Here is a 21,004-nt window from a genome sequence, read left to right on the forward strand (position 1 = left end):
ACTTTTTCAGTCTCTAAATGCACTTTCACAGTCTCTAAATGCACTTTTCAGTCTCTAAATGCACTTTTCAGTCTCTAAATCCACTTTCACAGTCTCTAAATGCACTTTTCAGTCTCTAAATGCACTTTCACAGTCTCTAAATGCACTTTTACAGTCTCTAAATCCACTTTTCAGTCTCTAAATGCACTTTCACAGTCTCTAAATGCACTTTCACAGTCTCTAAATGCACTTTTCAGTCTCTAAATGCACTTTCACAGTCTCTAAATGCACTTTTCAGTCTCTAAATCCACTTTCACAGTCTCTAAATGCACTTTTCAGTCTCTAAATGCACTTTCACAGTCTCTAAATGCACTTTTCAGTCTCTAAATCCACTTTCACAGTCTCTAAATGCACTTTTCAGTCTCTAAATGCACTTTTCAGTCTCTAAATCCACTTTCACAGTCTCTAAATGCACTTTTCAGTCTCTAAATGCACTTGTACAGTCTCCAAATCCACTTTTCAGTCTCTAAATGCACTTTCACAGTCTCTAAATGCACTTTTCAGTCTCTAAATCCACTTTCACAGTCTCTAAATGCACTTTTCAGGTCTCTAAATGCACTTGTACAGTCTCTAAATCCACTTTTCAGTCTCTAAATGCACTAGTACAGTCTCTAAATGCACTTTTCAGTCTCTAAATGCACTTTTCAGTCTCTAATCCTTTCCAGTTAATGCACTTTCCAGCTCTAAATGCACTTTCACAGTCTCTAAATGCACTTTTCAGTCTCTAAATCCACTTTCACAGTCTCTAAATGCACTTTTCAGTCTCTAAATGCACTTTCAGTCTCTAAATGCACTTTTCAGTCTCTAAATCCACTTTCACAGTCTCTAAATCCACTTTTCAGTCTCTAAACTAAATCCACTTTTCAGTCTCTAAATCCACTTGTTGTGTATCTAAATCCACTTTTCAGTCTCTAAATCCACTTTCACAGTCTCTAAATCCACTTTTCAGTCTCTAAATCCACTTTCACAGTCTCTAAATCCACTTTTCTGTCTCTAAATCCACTTGTTGTGTATCTAAATTCACTTGTTGTGTATCTAAATTCACTTGTTGTGTATCTAAATCCACTTTCAGTCTCTAAATCCACTTTTTCAGTCTCTACATCCATTTTTTGTGTCTATGTTTTTCAGTCACTGTTCAGCACGTTGAATTGCTGAATTTGTTATAATTGAAAGCTGCTATATAGGCTGCTAATTCAAGCTTGAAAGATTGCTTTGATCAATAACAATAACAGTCTCTTTTATCCTGAAATCTCTCTCCGGAAGTCGGCGTGTTTATCCGCTTTGCCTTGACACGGGTGTGACGCGCCATCCCGACGGCCGATCGCTAACTAACGTTATCCCAGTCGACGGTGCCGCTGTGTAGCAGTTTAACCCGTGTTGTTTTTTTTATTTTAACATTGTAAACATCATATATTTCTCTATATTTCAACATGTCGCACACCGTCATCACCACGACGACAACAACCAGGACGTCCGCGGACGGCGTCCTGAACACGGGCTACACCCGCACCATCCCGGGACTGCTGAAGATCGGGCAGATGGTGAGAAAACATCGCAGGTTAACACGGGTTTAACCCGAGGGTATCAGGGTATTCGTTCACACCGACATAGCCGGGCTGTGTTGGCTAACGCTGGCCGTTAGTTTCACCGCTAACATGTAGTTCATATGGAGGCTGAGACTTCACCTTTTAAGGAAAGGTATTAAATGCGTGATTATTTAAATGGACCCTGGTGGCTAGTGGTGGTGAAGTCATTATCTGTATTAGTCCAACTGTTGCCTTGTTTTTAACACATCACACACACTGACACACTGTACACAGGCGGACAGTAACCTGTTACTCGAGTAAGTGCCATTTAAAGTACTGTGCTCCTTTCTACTTGTACTCCACTGTAAATATTGTACTTCTGCTGCTCTACGTTTGTCTGATGTGGTAAATGTGGTATTGTAAGATTTGATTTGATCTGTTATATTTATCTCGAACAATCAGCATGCTGTAAAAGAAGAAAAGGAAATAAAACTCAAACAATCTGATTAACAAGAAGAAGTAGAGCTGTGTGACCAAATATCGCGATATTCTTGACCATGTACGTCAGTGTCTATTGCAGAGATATTGTAGGGTTGACTTTTGGTATTTACACAAAATTGTGTGTGTTCAGTGTTTGTGTGTGTCTGTGTGTGTGTGTTTATTCTGTCTGTGTGTGTGTGTGTGTGTGTGTGTGTGTGTGTGTGTGTCTGGCGTTTGTGTGTTGTGTGTGTGTGTGTTATTCTGTGTGTGTGTGTGTGTCTGTGTTCTGTGTGTGTGTGGTTGTGTGTGTGTGTGTGTGTGTGTCTGTGTCTGTCTGTGTGTGTGTTAAGTGTGTGTGTCTGTGTCTCTGTGTGTGTGTCTGTGTGTGTTGTGTGTGTGTTCTCTGTGTGTGTGTGTTTGTGTGTGTGTATCTGTGTGTGTGTTCTGTGTGTGTGTGTGTCTGTGTGTGTGTTAAGTGTGTTAAGTGTGTATGTGTTCTGTGTGTGTGTGTTCACGACGTGTGTGTGTGTGTGTCTGGCGTGTGTGTGTCGTGTGTGTGTGTCTGTGTGTGTGTAAGTGTGTTAAGTGTGTATTGTGTTAAGTGTGTGTGTGCGCGTGTGTGTGTGCGTGTGTGTGTGTGTGTTCAGTGTGGACCAACTAAATTGATCAGACCTGAGGAATGTCTTTAAGTTCCATTCATTCAGTTTAGGTGCTGCCCAAATACAGCCCGGATGCTGCGACTAAAAGCTTAATATACTAATTAGGGAAAACCCTGAGTTGGATTTTGGTTAATGGCCGTCGACGGTGCAGCAGCATTTCCTGCAGCGTGTCTCTCCAGGCAAGGCACCTCTTCTTTAAAACTCTGCAGGAAATCCTGTCGTTCCATCAATAACTGAGACAACTACCCACGCTACAAGAAGACCACGATGTCAGTAGAGCTGCAACTATCAGTGAATGACTCCATTATTCCATCCACAGAAAAATAAATCAGAAGCTACTTTCATAATCAATTAATTCATTGACAAGGCGTAATACTTTTAGCGTGTATAGAGCCAGCATATCTCCACCAGACTCCATGTAAATAATCAGGACTTTTAGCGTGTATAGAGCCAGCATATCTCCACATGTAAATGGGTGAATTAAGGGTTTATTTCAACCAAACCAGAGGGGTGATTATTGGAACAGTGGAAAGATGAACCAAGATGACTTTTAGTAGTTTTATTTAGTTTCTGTCCACTTTGAATGAAGTGTGTTTTACGATGATAAAAGTAGTTATGCTGGCTCTATACACGCTAAAAGTCCTGATTATTTACATGGAGTCTGGTGGAGATATGCTGGCTCTATACATGCTAAAAGTCCTGATTATTTACATGGAGTCTGGTGGAGATATGCTGGCTCTATACACGCTAAAAGTCCTGATTATTTACATGGAGTCTGGTGGAGATATGCTGGCTCTATACACGCTAAAAGTCCTGATTATTTACATGGAGTCTGGTGGAGATATGCTGGCTCTATACACGCTAAAAGTCCTGATTATTTACATGGAGTCTGGTGGGGTTTGGTGATGGTGATTTCGGGGCTGTTTCATGTTAAACTAAAAGGATCTTACTCTTTAACTAAAAGGTCTATCTTTGTAGGGATTCTTTCCATAATATTGTCAGACAGTTAGAATAATAATCTGAGTCTGTCAGCGGCAACAACACAACTTTTAGTGGACGCTGACTGCTGCTGAACATTAGTCCTGTAGGGTTACATTACATCTTGGTTCTTGTTCAATACTGGACCAGTTAAAAGATTGTTGTTCCCATTAGCAGGGTTTCCGCGGGGTCTTAAAAAGGTCTTAAAAACTAAAAAGTATTGTGTTGTTACTCTTAAATAATTGTCAACAGGTTATAATGTTCCTACCTAACACTTTTGTTTTTGCCCCCATTTTTCATGAGCTGAACTCAAACATCTAAGACTTTTTCTGTGTACACAAAAGGCCTTTTTCTCTCACATATTGTTCACAAATCTGTCTAAATCTGTGTTAGTGAGCACTTCTCCATCCACCTCACAGGTGTGGAATATCAAGATGCTGATTAGACAGCAGGGTTGTTGCACAGGTGTGGCTTAGGCTGGACCACAATAAAAGGCCACTCTAAAGTGTGTGTGTGTGTGTGGTAGGGTAAGGGATCAACCAGCTCTCTCTCTCTCTCTCTCTCTCTCTCTCTCTCTCTCTCTCTCTCTCTCTCTCTCTCTCTCTCTCTCTCGACCTGACTGCAGTTCATCGTTGTAACCGACTTGAGTGGGCAGATGCTCACATTCGATGGCGTCTGGCACTTTGGAGAGGTGTTCTCTTCACGGATGAACCCTAACACCAGACACTGACTTTTCGGACCCCTCCCGGACCCCCCCAATACAGTAAAACTGCACATTTTAGAGTGGCCTTTTATTGTGTCCAGCCTAAGGGACACCTGTGCAATAATCATGCTGTCTAATCGGCATCTTAATATGCCACACCTGTCAGGTGGATGGATTATCTGATTTAGACAGATATTGTGAACAATATTTGAGAGAAATAGGCCTTTTGTGTACATAGAAAAAGTCTTAGATCTTTGAGTTATGTTCATTAAAAATGGGCAAAAACATAAGTGATGCATTTATAATTTTGTTCAGTGTATAATTTTGCTGTATTATGACTACAAATGAGCCCAACATGCTACTTATATTGCGGCCAATCAGCTTTTGTGTTATTGGTGCGAGTCTCTTTCGGATTGTCCCACAGACATACAACAGATTTTAGCCTTCAGCTTTGGGCAAGTGCAAGTTTAGTACTTAGATACTTGGCTTGAAATTTTTTTTTTTTATTTGGGGCTCAGTTGATGTTGTGATATACGTCTTAATTTAATTTCATTCATTATGGTCTTAAGAAAAGGTCTCAAAAAGTCTGAAATTTGACTTGGTGAAACCTGCAGAAACTGATCAGTCACATAGACACAAAGCACGGGCTTATCTGCTAATGTTAGCTGCCGACCGTTACCTTAAAACCATCCAGCAAATAGACGGTGCCGTAGGGTGATTTAACGTCACCGCTCGTTTTACACACAGTTTAACAACAAACCAAAACGCTGAGTGAACATTACTAGCTACGTTTTCCATGTTGGTTTTGAGCGGTATGCACCCCCACTAACCTGGAAAAGGGTTTTAAACAGTGACGTTAATACAGCGTCTAATACACAGTAAATTCATCCAATTCAGTGTCCACAATGCTATTTTATCATTTTGTCATATTTCATGTGAGTGTGGATTTCATGTAAGGTAGGTAGGTAGGAAGGCAGGCAGGAAGGCAGGTAGGAAGGCAGGAAGGAAGGCAGACAAGAAGGCAGGCAGGCAGGTAGGAAGGCAGGAAGGCAGGAAGGAAGGCAGGCAGGAAGGCAGGAAGGCAGGTAGGCAGGCAGGCAGGAAGGAAGGAAGGCAGGCAGGAAGGCAGGAAGGCAGGCAGGCAGGCAGGCAGGCAGGAAGGCAGGCAGGAAGGCAGGCAGGCAGGCAGGCAGGCAGGCAGGAAGGCAGGCAGGCAGGAAGGCAGGAAGGCAGGAAGGCAGGAAGGCAGGTAGGTAGGCAGACAGGTAGGCAGGCAGACAGACAGGAAGGCAGGCAGGCAGGTAGGAAGGAAGGCAGACAGGAAGGCAGGAAGGCAGACAGGAAGGCAGGCAGGAAGGAAGGCAGGCAGGAGGGAAGGAAGGCAGGAAGGCAGGAACGGGCAGGAAGGAAGGGAGGAAGGCAGACAGGAAGGCAGGAAGGCAGGCAGGCAGGCAGGCAGGAAGGCAGACAGGAAGGCAGGAAGGCAGGAAGGCAGGCAGGCAGGTAGGCAGGCAGACAGGAAGGCAGGTAGGCAGGTAGTTAGGTAGAAAGGTAGGCTGGCAGGCAGGTAGGTGGCAGGCAGACAGGCAAGGTTCAGGGGTTTTGTGTAACCGGTTATGTATGTGTGTGTGTGTGTGTGTGTGTGTGTTTCCTGTTAGCTGGCGCTGCTCGTGGCCTTCCTGTGCGTGCACTGCGTATTCGGCTGGCCCAACTGGGCGGCCATGCAGTTCTTCGAGGTGGTGGTGCTGTGGTTCCTCATCGCCTTCCTCATCTTCTTCCTCATGCACCTGTTCAGGCTGCAGGCCAGGATGCCCTGCATCAACTGGCCGCTGACGGTGAGTCGGAACACCTTTCCACAGCCTGTGTGTGTGTGTGTGTGTGTGTGTGTGTGTGTGTGTGTGTGTGTGTGTGTGTGTGTGTGTTGTGTGTGTTGTGTGTGTGTGTGTGTGTGTGTGTGTGTGTGTGTGTGTGTGTGTGTGTGTGTGTGTGTGTGTGTGTGTGCGTGTGCGCTCCAGGCTGCAGAGTAGCGGCGGGGTAAAGAAAGTGAAATAGCATTTTTTTCTATATTATTTTCCCTACAATCTATTTATTGTTTTTACCAATGATTGACCTAAATATTAGAAAACAGCAGTTCAGAAGATTCATACACACACAGAACACACACACACTGTCTCACACACACACACACACACACACGCTACACACACTCACCTGACACGCCACACACTAGAACCTACACACACACACACAAACAAAACACAGACACACACACACTGAACACACGCACACACACACACAAAGAAGCAGAAACAGCACCACTTCTAAAATCACAATAAATGAAATCCCGCGGTACAAATCCAGTCGGCTCCCATGTATCGGGGATCGAATCGGGACCGAAGCATATGGTCCCGCCCCCAGTGAGCGTGTGTGAAATATTAAAGCTCCATGGCTCCAAGCTGAACATGGCTCTGTGCTTGACCCCCGGTGTTACTTAACTGCACGTCTGAAACTTCTCCGGCTTCAACGGTAAGGTTTTTAAGATAAGTTCCCCTAAAAACGTCAGGCTGCAGAGCCCAAATCAAACCGTTTGCATGTTGATCTCACTTCTGCATTTCACTGAACAGCTGTTCTTAATCCTCAGTGTTTCTTAACTGGGCCGTTTCACCCAAATGCCTTTCAGGTTAGGAAGCAAGGAAGTCAGGAAGGAAGGAAGTGATCTTGTGTGGTGAAGTAGCAGGTTTTTATATAGCCGTGACTACCACACCACAGCCTGTTGATGGAAACATTTCTCTGAGGCATAACGCTCGTTTCAGTTTTTCATATTTTTAACCTAACTATGGTTGTTCCCTTTTTTTTTCGGTACGGTACGTTTTCCTTCCTCTCTTCCTTCTCTCTTTCTTCTTATTTTTTCCTTCCTTCTATTTTCTTTTCATTTTTTCTTCTTTTATTTATTTATTATATTTCTTATATTTACTCCTTATTTATTTATTATTTATTTTAGTTTTTATTTATTTTATTTTGTTTATTTACTTTTTTTATTTTTTATTCTTCTATTCTATTTTTTTTTATTTTTATTCTATTTCTTTTATATTTCCATTTATTTATTTTGAACATTCTATTTACTTACCATTTTTCCTTACACTTTCTATTATTTATTTTTTCTCCTATTTATTCTATTTATTCTATTATCTTTATTCTATTTTTTCTATTTATTCTTTTATTTTATTTTTTTTTCTATTTTCTTTTCCATTATTTATTTACTTCTATTTATTTTATTTATTCATTTTATTTTTCCATTTAGTTCTTTCTTTCAAGTCTTTCCACATACTCTTTCTTGTGTTATATTGTGGAATACTCCCTGTCTCTTGGTGTTGTGTATTTAGGTTCTTTCTCTCTCTCTCTCTCTCTCTCTCTTTCTTCCTTTCTCTTTCTTCTCTACTATTTTTCTTGTTCCCTCCTTATCTTCGCCTGATTTTTTTTTTTTTTGTGGTTTTTGTTGTTTTTTTCTTCTCTGTTTCTCTTCTCTCTTCTTTTTCCTCTTGCTTTTTTGTTTCTTTTGTGTGTGTTGTGTGTGTGTGTGTATTGTGTGTGTGTATATGTGTGTGTGTGTTTGTGTGTGTGTGTGTGTGTGACAAAAGATTATAATAATGATAGATTTTTCAAATTGCGTATTGCACTGTCAATACAGAGAATGATTCTAACACAAAAATATTGACAAAATAAAGTTGGAGAACACGTTATTATTTCATTTTATCAATGGGAAACAGACATGTGTCCAGACAATGCTAGCAGCAGCAGCAGCAGCAGCAGCAGCAGCGCCGCGTCAGACACCTTTCTGGTGTGTAAAGACGTAGAAAACGCCACGCATACAATAATAATGCGTGATTATAATATAAAATAATCAACACATTAATCAGTGGGGTAAATTATCGGTAGTTGCAGCCCTGCTTTTGTTAAGAAGTTACAAGAAGAGAAATAACTTTTGTCTGTGTGAAGTAAACTGTGGCGTGGTGTGTGTCTGTGGTGTGTGTCTGTGGTGTGTGTGTGTGTGGTGTGTGTCTGTGGTGTGTGTGTTTGCAGGTGTTTGGGTTCATAGCAACGTTCCTGATGGCTGTCAGTTTGTGGACGTCTTACAGCGTGACCTGCGGCTCTCATCAGACCGGTACGTCCCATCCTGCTTTTTAAAATGCTCATATTACTTTGCTTCTGACTGGCTAGTAGTCCTTACCTAGGTACTGTCAGGGCACGCCCTCATACTCTGCTTCTGACTGGCTATTAGTCCTTACCTAGCTACTGTCAGGGCACCCCCTCATACTCTGCTTCTGACTGGCTAGTAGTCCTTACCTAGCTACTGAGCATGTGTGACTGAAAACAAAGATGTTACAGAAGTGAGATGTCTCACTTCTGTAGCTAAAACAGAGACCTGAACACACAGGGTGAAAAGAGGAGCTGCAGCAATGTGCAGTACAACAAAAATATGGTGTTTTTTGATAATTAAACCATGTAAACCTATTTTGGTACAACCTCAAAATACAATATGAACCTGAAAATGAGCATAATATGGGTGCTTTAAATAAAATCTTAATAAAGAAGTTTATTATATCGTAATTATTCAAGATAAATGTTGATATTTTGAGAAAAAAAAAGTTGTTCAGACACACAGAAACATCTAGTGAGGAATGCTATCAATGCTAGCGGTGCTAATCAGCCGTTAACCGTGCTAGGTATGCTAATGGCGCTAATCAGCTTTCAGATCTCTCTAAACACTGAACTGACTGTTGGACATCAGAAACTAATCAGACTCACATGATGGAAATAATTTCTCCTTTTCTGTCTCTGTCTCTCTCTCCCTCTCTCTGTCCCTTCCCCTCCCTCCCTCTCTCTCTCTTCTCCTTCTCACTTCTCTCACTTTACTCTCTCCTTTCCTCCTTATCTCCTTCCTTCCATCCTATCTGCCATCCTTACCTTTTTCCTTCCATCTTTGCTTCAAAACCTCCTTCCATCCTTTCTTTTACCCTTCCCCCTTTCCTTCTTTCCTCCCTCTCTGTCTCCCTCTCTCTCTCTCTCTCTCTCTCTCCCTCCCTCCCTCTCCCTCTCTCTCCCTCCCTCTCTCCCTCTCTGTCTCTCTCTCTCTCTCTCTGTCTCTCTCTCTCTCCTCTCTCTCTCTCTCTCTCTCTCTGTCTCTCTCTCCCTCCCTCTCTGTCTCTGTCTCTCTCTCTCTCTCTCTCTCTCTCTCTCTCTCTGTCTCCTTCTGTCTCCCCCTCTCTGTCTCTCTCTCCCTCTCTCCCTCTGTCTCCTTCTCTCCCTCTCTCTCTCCCTCTCTCTCCTCCAGGTGCAGCAGTTTAATCAACGCCAGACGGTTGCGTTGGCAGTTTGTTGAGTCCTGCTGCTGTCAAGTTTTCTGCCTAGCAACCGCCTAGCAACCTCCTGGATACTCAACCCTGATTGGATAATAATTTAAACTCCCGACGTAATGGAACATGTGCTCCAGGACCAGCCGCCATTTTCAACAGTCTGAAACGTAAATATCATCCCGGTAAAGGACAGTAGTTACTCAGATTACTTTTCCCTCCGTAGATTTCTACACGTTAAAGGTGCTCAGTAACATTTCAGTAGAATCAGCGAAAGACATCGCTGTGGAAATAATCCAAAATCTCAACAGCTTTCTGTCCTGCCTTTCCCTCTTTGAAAAGGTAGACATCTTATTTTTTTACTTCCCCTGTCACTACCCGATGTCGAGTGCAGACGCGAGTTGCGCATGCGTCACTTTGCGACAAGTAGCCTATGGTTTTGAGCTAACGTTAGCAATCAAACAATCATAGATAGCTAAAACTAGTGCCCTATATTTAGGGCACTAGTTAAAACGTTAGCTAAGATGCTAACGGTGTTTTGAGCTAACGTTGGCAATCAAGTAGTCTCTTAGATGCTAACGGCATTTTGAGCTAACGTTAGCAATCAAGTAGCCTACTAGATGCTAACGGTGTTTTGAGCTAACATTAGCAATCTAACAATCATAGATAGCTAAAACGTTTTTGAAATGACTGCTAGCTACAAGTTAGCAATCAAACACAACAACGGCTGTCACTTGAATGGCGTTTTGAGCTAACGTTAGCAATCAAACAATCATAGATAGCTAAAACGTTTTAGAAATGACTGCTAGCTACAAGTTAGCAATCAGACACAACAAAGGCTGTCACTTGAATGGCGTTTTCAGCTAATGTTAGCAATCAAACAATCATAGATAGCTAAAACGTTTTGGAAACTATTTCCATCTTGTGTTATTGTATGTAAAGAGAAAAATTTATTATTTTAAGGATTTCACAAATTTCAGTACGACACGTTAGGCTGTAAACCGTTTAAATCTGAGCATGCACGACTCACATCGGCACTCGACTCACATCGGGTAGTGACATCCTTCCTCCTGCTATCTGCTGTCAAATATGTAGAGAAGCTTTATAGAAAAGTGTAAGCTGTGTTATAGCTTTAAAGCCCCGTTCAGACCAAAGATTCCCAAAGAGACGACACCGTTTTTAGGAAAAGTTTCAGCGCTCTGAACCGGCCCGTCTACGCTAGACTTAAACCAGCCCTCGGTTTACTGGAAGACTTTTGTGCGAATATTTGGTGGTGAGTTTAGGCATCCTTCCTCAAGTAAATGTTATGTTTTTTTGAAAACAAAATGCAATTTCCCCCCGTACATTTTGTGTCTCTTTGTGGTAGTTTATCGTCTTATTTTAAAGGTCCCATGGCATGAACATTTTTTTAACATTAATATGAGTCCCCCCCCCCAGCCTGCCTATGGTCTCCCAGTGGCTAAAAATGGTGATAGGTGTGAACTGAGCCCTGGGTATCTTGCTCTGCCTTTGAGAAAATGAAAGCTCAGATGGACCAATCAGGAATCTTCTCCTTATGAGGTTACCTCCCCTTTCTCTGCTTTGCCCGCCCAGAGAATTTGGCCCACCCATGAGAGAGAGAGAGAGAGACATCATGGCTTTCAAATGAGCAAAGTGGCAGTTGGTCAAGGCCACACCCCCACCCTCCACCTTGCCCCCCCCTCTCTCATTGTGGGACTGGCTCTAGTGGCTGTAATTCTGCACCAAGGCTGAATTTCGGGAAAGAGACTTCAGATACAGTATTAGGGGACCACTAAGGTCTATATAAAAGAGACTTCAGATACATTATTAGGGGACCACTAAGGCCTATATAAAAGAGACTTCAGATACAGTATTAGGGGACCACTAAGTTCTATATAAAAGAGACTTCAGATACAGTATTAGGGGACCACTAAGGTCTATATAAAAGAGACTTCAGATACAGTATTAGGGGACCACTAAGGTCTATATAAAAGAGACTTCAGATACAGTATTAGGGGACCACTAAGGTCTATATAAAAGAGACTTCAGATACAGTATTAGGGGACCACTAAGGTCTATATAAAAGCATCCAAAGAGCAACATGTCATGGGACCTTTAACATCATTTAGGACCGTTCTTATCACCATATCTGTGTCTGAAACGTTGGAAAAGCTAGAGCAGATAATAAATAAATAACTCTCAAAAAGTTTAAAGACTAGACTTGCTAAAGAAGTCCGACTACAATCATTAGATCTGAGAAAAAAACAGAATTACGGGAAGTCGCTTCTATGCAGATGATACGCCATTATCTGCAAGTGTCGACTCATCTCGAATCTTTGGTCTGAACTAAACTGGGCTTTGAGGAACAGCGCCCTCTTCCTGTCGTGTGCCATAAAGCAATCCCAGATGAGTTCCCGCCAAAAATGTTGCCGCCTAAGTCACGGGTCGCCTCTTTGTTTGCACTTCCTCTGTTGTTTACAGCACTTAGCTTGATTTGCTCGATTCAGATGTCTCATCCATTCCAACATTTTTTTATTCTACGAGCTCAGTAAAAAAACAGTCTGGACCACGGATGTATTAAACTCTTTTTAAACACTTTTTTACAATGCCCAACAATAAAACAATACACAGTTTAGCCCTGTTAGCCTGATATGCTAATTTTGGCTACCACACTAAAAGATTCAATCATAATTGTGGTGTGCTAACAAACATTACCGAGCTACGATTTTACAGACAATGGCTGTGTCTCAAACCGCCTACTTGCATACTTCAAACACTTAGTTTTAGTGTCGATAATGCAAAAAGTCAGCGCACTGAAAGTACCAGGATGACCCTGTAAAAATGAGTAGCTGTCGGCTCAAAATCTGACGAAAATCTTTTAAAAGTGACCATTGTCGATCAAAAAAAACGGACAGATTCAGCAACTGCACGGCCTATTTCTCGCTTAAAATGTTTTCAGAAACACGTTTTGGTGGACTATTTTTGTAAAATACGAGAGATCGTATTCTGAAACGAGTCGCCATTATGTGTTTTGAAATTCGGGAGCAGCCAGACCCACGTGCCGCGTTCGTCCAATCAGCTGCCATGTGCTGCGTTCGTCACGCTCATCCCTGCTCGTCATTTCCGGTAAATGACGGAAGTATGCGGAATGAGACACAGCCAATAACTTGCATGCTAATGACTTTGTTAGCATGCTAAAATCAAACGTTACTCAGGGGCTAATGTGTGCTAAAAGACAACAACAATAGCATGCTAAAATATCCTGTGAAATTGAAACAAAAAGAAACATTAGCATGCTATCAATGCAAACAAACTCAAAATAAACAAGGAAAAGTGCTGCACCAGGGGCCGGGAACTAACAACCGGTCACGCGCCAATGATTTGAGATGTTAATGGTTAAAAAAAATCAAATCACAATCAAGTGGTTGTGAAGTAAATGCTACTTTCTTTTAGCCTGGTTGACACCAGACCCTTCTCAGTTTTAACTGAGAGTGGGGGGTCTGGGGAAGCTTCATTCACAGCCAATTTCCAAAAGGGGCGTCACCAACGGACGCCGCTCAAATGCCTCTGGGCGCCATTGGATAGTCCTTCAGCCAATCAGAGCAACGATCTGGGTGACGTAGCAGCGACAGCCGCATCAACGGGTTCGGTAGCCGTCATGTTGAATGTAAACAAAAAGCTGCTCGCTGTTGCTGTGCTATCGTCATTGTGTAAAGCCCGTCTCAAAGGTTGTGATTGGTGTAGAGCCCGCCTCAAATGTTGTGATTGGTGTAAAGCCCGTCTCAAAGGTTGTGACTGGTGTAGAGCCCACCTCAACGGTTGTGATTGGTGTAAAGCCCTTCTCAAAGGTTGTGATTGGTGTAGAGCCCGCCTCAACTGTTGTGATTGGTGTAGAGCCCGCCTCAACTGTTGTGATTGGTGTAGAGCCCGCCTCAACTATTTTGATTGGTGTAAAGCCTGCCTCAACTGTTGTGATTGGTGTAGAGCCCGCCTCAACTGTTGTGATTGGTGTAGAGCCCGCCTCAACTGTTGTGATTGGTGTAAAGCCTGCCTCAACGGTTGTGATTGGTGTAGAGCCCGCCTCAACGGTTGTGATTGGTGTAGAGCCCGCCTCAACTGTTGTGATTGGTGTAAAGCCCGCCTCAACGGTTGTGATTGGTGTAGAGCTCGCCTCAACAGTTGTGATTGGTGTAAAGCCCGCCTCAACGGTTGTGATTGGTGTAGAGCTCGCCTCAACTGTTGTGATTGGTGTAAAGCCTGCCTCAACGGTTGTGATTGGTGTAGAGCCCGCCTCAACGGTTGTGATTGGTGTAGAGCCCGCCTCAACTGTTGTGATTGGTGTAAAGCCCGCCTCAACTGTTGTGATTGGTGTAGAGCCCGCCTCAACTGTTGTGATTGGTGTAAAGCCCGCCTCTACGGTTGTGATTGGTGTAGAGCCCGCCTCAACGGTTGTGATTGGTGTAGAGACCGCCTCAACTGTTGTGATTGGTGTAAAGCCTGCCTCAACGGTTGTGATTGGTGTAGAGCCCATCTCAACGGTTGTGATTGGTGTAGAGCCCGCCTCAACTGTTGTGATTGGTGTAAAGCCCCCCTCAACTGTTGTGATTGTTGTAGAGCCCGCCTCAACTGTTGTGATTGGTGTAAAGCCTGCCTCAACGGTTGTGATTGGTGTAAAGCTCGCCTCAATGGTTGTGATTGGGGTAGAGACCGCCTCAACAGTTGTGATTGGTGTAGAGCCCGCCTCAACAGTTGTGATTGGTGTAAAGCCCGCCTCAACAGTTGTGATTGGTGTAGAGACCGCCTCAATGGTTCTGATTGGTGCCTCGATTTGGAAATGGGCTTGAATGGGCTCTTGGCCAGACGGACTTGCAGAACAAATCTCAAATTTGCCAGAAGTTGGTCAGGGTTTTCCCAGGCTAGCTTTCTTTCGGGTGCGGCAGTAACTACCAGGTAGCATCACATTAACTGCCCACAGTCGGACACGATGTCTCCGCTGTGGAAATCATTTTGCTGCCGGGTTCAATTTCAAAAAGGACTCAAAGCATTTATTACAATTTCACTTCAACGTGCTGTCCAGTTTCTCTCACAGACGTCGGGACGTGCATGACTGTCCTCGGTGCTTTAAAAACAAACAAAGAAATCTGTAAAATGTTGACTTTAAATCTGAATTTTCAGAAAGCACATCAGTAACAGTTTTAAAGAAACATAGAGCAGTGTCCCCGTGGAACTAAAGAGTGGTTATTATGACTTCTACGGAGCCAGTCAGTTTAAGTATTTGTCCCGCTGGAGCAGTTCTGTAAAAATTTAAAATCATATTTTAATCTGGATGCTGGAAGACGGAGAGAGTGGTCTGAGATTTGTACCTCTTTCACACCAAGGGTTAAAGCAGGGTTGAACTTAAGGCTGATTTATGCTTCTGCGTCAAATCAAACCCTCAATTAAATCAAAATTGTATCGTGACAAGACTTTAAGATATCAGCGAATATCGTCTTGTGGTCAAAAGAACTAACGAGAAAAACCACCTAGTTTTTGTCGCTTTTTTCAATGCTTTCGGCGCTTTGTTTTAACGTTTTTGACGCTTTACTCAATGTTTTGCCACTTTTTCTGAAGTTTTTGGTGCTTTTAACGATGTTTTTTTGGCACTTTCTGATGTTTTTGAAAGTTTTTCAGATAATTTTGACACTTTTTTTCGGCCTTTTTCCAAGTTTTTTGGCACTTTTTTTCAATGTATCTCTCGCTGGGGGCGGCTTTATGAGGCCCAAAATGTAAGTGAGAAGACTACAGTATATGAGACATGCATTTTTCTCTTAAATAAAAGCATGTCAATAAACTCTACATGTCTGGCCCCTTGATATGATCCTCATTTTCCAGTGTGGCCCTCTGGGAAACGGAGTTTGACACCCCTGATGTACAAGCTTATACACCTGAGTGAATGTTTAAGATAATACTGGTCCAACTCGGGTCAGGTAGCCCTGGTCCGACCCAGGTCGTTGGTGTGAAAGAGGAAACTTTTCCTGCCATTTTCCTGTTAACCAAAACTCTTGATGATGTGAGACTGAGCTCTGCTTTCAGTCCGAGACGTTAAACCCTCAGATTACTGCCTTACTGTTGATCAGATGCCAAAAAAAAAAAAATCTCAGTGCAAATCTCAGTGCAACACTTCGGATTTTGCACTTTTTTGAATGTGTCCTCTTACGTTTCGTCTGAAAGCAGCTCCGAGCGAGCACAGACTGAAGGATTTATGAAGGAATGTTTGATGATTATGACCGTGTGGAAGTTGAGGTTTACTGGACAAATTACAATGAATTTAATAAACAAGTGATTGTCTTATTTCTGGTGCATCCCTTAAAGCCCCTGCACACTGTGTGATTACGGCGGTCTGACAGCTTCATTTGGCTTTCTCTTTGGGGTGGGGGGGAAAGTTGTTGGATTTGAATAAAATCGTGGGTGCAACCTGTGTGAGACTGCACAATATGCGTTTTAAAGCATGTTGTGTTTTGTGCGTTGAATGTCCGGTGAATTGAAGCGTCACGATGTATTAACACAAAAATGCTAAGCACAGCTACATGCAACTACATTGTGGAATTTTTGTTTTGAATATTTGTTTACGGCGCCGCATTTGTAACGCAGTTGCATTTTACATCGTAAAACGTTGGCCTGTCCTCGACTTAAAGGGTCACTACCCCTCATTTCCCTTTGCGTTTGTGCCTAAGTGACTGATGGGAACAACAATCTTTGACATTGGTCCAGTATTAAGCGCTATTAAGATCGCTGCAGTCGGCAGCAGAGAAACAAGCTATAATGTGAGTTAATAGGGCAATTGTCCAGCTTGTATTTACCTTGCTGTTTTTGCCGCTGACAGACTCAGATTAATATTCTAAGTGTCTGACAACATTATAGAAAGGATTTATAAGGATGTCGACCTTACTATTAAAGAGTAAGATCCTTTTTTTAAACATTAAAAACATCCGCAAAATTGCGTTGGCTAAACCCACCAGACTCCATGTAAATAAACAGGAATTCAAGCATCGTAAAATACACTTCATTCAAAGTCGACCGAAACAAAATAAAACTATGAAAAGCCATTTTTGGTCGTTTTTCCACTTTTCCAACCATCACATCTCTAGTTTTGGTTGAAATAAACACATAGTTTACTGATTTACATGTGAGAATATGCTGGCTCTATACACACTAAAAGTACAGTTTATTTAAATGGAGTCTGGTGGGTTCAGCGCTTCCGACTTAATAGCTGTTTCTGGTTAAACAGAAAGGTCTTAAAGAGGTTTTTAAAGGTCTATCTCTGTAGGGATCCTTTCCATAATGTTGTCAGACACTTAGAATAATAATTTGAGTCTGTAGGGGGCAACAACTGAACTTTTAGTGGACGCTGACTGATGCTGAACTTCTGTCCTGTAGGGTTACATAACAGCTCGGTTCACGGCTGCCAGTATTAAGCGTTCACGCTTAATACTGGACCAATGTCAAAGATTGTTGTTCGCATCAGTCACTTAGACACTAAAACACAGGAAAATAGGGTCCAGGTTGAAAACAAGTTGTTGGACGTGTCTCACGGTGTGATTTAAAAACACAATTTTGGATCAACAGCCAAAGATTTCACCCGTCTTCTCTCCCGATTGTCACCTTTTTATCAGAGACCGCCCAGAATCACACACAGTGCGTGGAGGCTTTTTCAACGTATAACACAAACTCAAAAAGCTGTTTTCTACAAAGTAAAACAACCTGCATTTCACTTTTGAGATATCGTTTTGGTTTTTAACTTCACATTTGCTGTGTATTTGCTGCTTTACTGCACTGTTTATATTTTTTATTTTTTATTGCCAGTCTGGGCCAGTTTGACGTGAAAGCTTTATTTCACTTTAGATGCACTGATAAAAACTACTTAAAATGGCGATACCATTTTCAGCTGACTGTAATTTAAAAAGATCCACGTGACGTAAAGAAGAACCTGAAGCAGTTGTAGAGAATCACTGGACAACTAATTAATTGAGATTAGGGATGCCCTGAATCCAAAGTTTAGGGGTTCAGGCTGAATCCTGAATCCACTGGTTGAGATGGTGCTGACTCCTCCTCCCATCCTCAGTCCATGAACCCAGTAAACACATGAATGAAGTAAACAGAGACTGTCCTTCCTTTGCCGTACCTGAAGTTGCTGCATTCTGGCTGCTGTCTGGAGATTCCTTAATGCACAACTCTTATTCTTTCGGATGTTTCATACCCATAGACCGTATATAAGAATGGACCACCAGATCCCGTGTGTCTGGACGGAGACCAGTGAAGGCTGTTAGAAGCACTTTTCCGGTGATCTCTTGCTTTACTGCGCAGCCTCCAACTGAGCTTGAAGACGTAGATGTGACGTGAGCAACCTGTCTGAAAGTGTGAAGTCTTCTGGTAGCTGTGCCGAGAGAAATCTCAATCATTCCCAATCTTACAGAGACGGAGAGCGTAGGTATATGTAAGGAGATAACATAGGCACAGGCTAATTACTGATCACTAACATGCTAGTTAACATTAGTCATTACTGATCACTAACATGCTAGTTAACATTAGGAATTACTGATCACTAACATGCTAGTTAACATTAGTAATTACTGATCACTAACATGCTAGTTAACATTAGTCATTAAACCTAAACAACTAATGGAAGTCCAAACTGCCTGTGAGCTTCTCCTGTACTATATGGTAATTCCCCTACTGTGAGACACATCATTAGCCTATTTTCATACAAACGTATGCTATGGAGCAATAACGTAAGATACAAGGTAATGGAGCCTTTTATACATTGTCGTGTTTCTTTAGAAATAAACAATGGACAAATAGTCTTTAAACGCTTCAGATGTAAAGTTATTCGCTGTCAAAGTGACGTCAAAATGAATGGGAGTCAATGGGATGCTAACGGGAGGTGATGGCTTTGTAGCATCAAAATGACACCATAGGAGGTTCAAGTTCTGAAGCGAATCTTACCCAACATGGCTGTTGTAATAGCGGCCATGTTGTGTATAGTTTAGGGTCCTCGCCACCACCAGACCAATCAGCATTGAAGAGATTGAACATGTAGCTGGACTTGAATGGCCTTCTTTTGACTGAAAGTACTGCCAAACAACAACTTTTTCTGCTCACCAGTTCCATGTCCACTTTCTCACAGCCTGCTGCATTGAACGCTCCACCTACATAAACACCTTCCCGTAATCAACGGCGCTGTCACTACGGCGATCAGCGTAGTGCGCCGAGTGCAAGCGTAGGGTTCGGTTCCCTAGGAAAACAATTCTAAGGTTCGAAACCAGAACCTCGTCAAAAAGCCCAATATTCAGCCGAATCCTGGATTCGGTGCATCCCTAGTTTGAGATCTTTGAGATTTTAGTCAGCGTTTGCTTTGATTAGTTTCAATATTTTTTTGTACTTCTATTTGTTGGAACTTTTGATACGCCGAATTTTTCAGTCCGTATCTACCATCAGCTTCCAAGTTTTGGTATCAAATTCGGATATTTTATTTTTTTATGGGTGCATCCTTTAATTGTTTTACCCTAAAGCTGGGTTTTTATATTGCTTCCTGGACGTTTTGGTGTGGAACCTGAATGAATCCGTACATCGGTCAGAGTTTGGCCCTTTTTGGTGTTTTTACATCACACGGTAACCTGCTCGACCAGCCTCCTATAGGACAGCAAGTTATTGGTCGACGGGATGACAACATAGGGGTTAAAACATACCATTTTTTGACACACAAACTTTGTTCGAAGATTCATTCTGGCTCCAGGCTGGACAGAACCAGGCTGTTTACATAATTATTATTATTCATTATGGCATGTATGTATTTTCTGATGCTTAATGATCTGTTCTCACTGTTGCACGGTGACCTAATGTCCCCTGGGAGATGCGGTAAATGGTCTGTAGTTCGTTGGTTAAGAAGTACTGATTCAGGACCGTTACTGGGGATGGGTATTGTAAAGAATGTCAGGAAAAACCTGTGGCGCAACCTACACGTTCTCAAGTCAGTCGCGTATAATACATGCGCTCGGGGAGGTGCCTGCGCCGTTTGTTACTGACGCCAACGTCATATTTTAAAGCGCTTGGTCGGGACTCTTGGCGTCACTTTTTGATGCTCTAGGTCGGGATGTAAGTACATCGAAAAACGATCCCTACTTGGAATCGCTTCAAGAATTAGGATTCCAGTAGCAACGTGGCATCAAGACATTTCCTAAAGCCGAGTGTCGTGTTATCTGTACGAATTTTGAGCTTTCCGCGTGTATGTCTACGCTGTATACAGCAGATGTAAACATACACACCATGTTGCGTCTTATCGCGAGAACGTGCCGTACTATCGCGAGAACGTCGCACGTATGTAAAAAAAAAAAAAAAAAAGGTTGGGTTTAGGAAAAGAACATTGGGAAAGGCTTCAGAGGGTTAGGGTTAAAAAAACGAGGGTGACCAACGTCACATGCTTACGAAAACAGTAAACGGTTGGGTTTAGGAAAGAAACATTGGCGGAAGTCTTTTAAAAACCCAATTAACAAAAAAACATTGACAAACGCCACACGCGGGACACCAAGCAGGCAGGAAACCACGCGTAAGTCGAATGTCTCGAAACACATTCTCCCTCCCGTCGCGTACAATACGGACGCTCGGGGAGGTGCCTTTGGCGTTTGTTATTGACGCCAACGCCATATCTTAACGTCGCCTGACAAGCCAGACCCAACATCCAGATGTTGGGTCTGGGAACTCCCCATTGGCAGGGCTCAATCCGAAGGGGGTGGGATCAACGGTTGTCTTTGAAATTCTCTCTGCACGTAATAGGATAGCGCTACAACCAATCAGAGCGACTCCTAACCACAACCTTTCCTCGTTCTCGTTTACCTAACCATAACCTTTCCCCTTTCTCGTTTACCTAACCACAACCCTTCCCCTTTCTCGTTTACCTAACCACAACCCTTCCCCTTTCTCGTTTACCTAACCACAACCCTTCCCTTTTCTCGTTTACCTAACCACAACCTTTCTCGTTTACCTAACCACGACCTTTCCCCTTTCTCTTTTACCTAACCACGACCTTTCCCCTTTCTCTTTTACCTAACCACAACCCTTCCCTTTTCTCGTTTACCTAACCACAACCTTTCTCGTTAACCTAACCACAACCTTTCTCTTTCTCATTCTCCTAACCACAACCTTTCCCCTTTCTCGTTTACCTAACCATAACCTTTCCCCTTTCTCATTTTCCTAACCATAACCTTTCTTCATTCTCGTTCTCCTAACCACAAC

At 42.6% G+C, this 21,004-nt stretch overlaps 1 protein-coding gene across 1 annotated transcript; it reads left to right on the top strand.

The window, feature by feature from the left end:
- The first annotated feature begins 1,301 nt into the window (after positions 1–1,301).
- cmtm7 (CKLF-like MARVEL transmembrane domain containing 7) lies at positions 1,302–10,392 on the top strand. The gene is made up of 4 exons (XM_039804778.1): positions 1,302–1,580; positions 6,044–6,220; positions 8,466–8,547; positions 9,718–10,392. Exons 1-4 carry the CDS (start codon positions 1,470–1,472, stop codon positions 9,729–9,731), a joined length of 384 nt encoding a protein of 127 aa, XP_039660712.1. The 5' UTR covers positions 1,302–1,469; the 3' UTR covers positions 9,732–10,392.
- Positions 10,393–21,004: the final 10,612 nt, after the last annotated feature.

Source organism: Perca fluviatilis, chromosome 7 (genome assembly GCF_010015445.1).
Source record: "Perca fluviatilis chromosome 7, GENO_Pfluv_1.0, whole genome shotgun sequence".
Taxonomy (NCBI): Eukaryota; Metazoa; Chordata; class Actinopteri; order Perciformes; family Percidae; genus Perca; species Perca fluviatilis.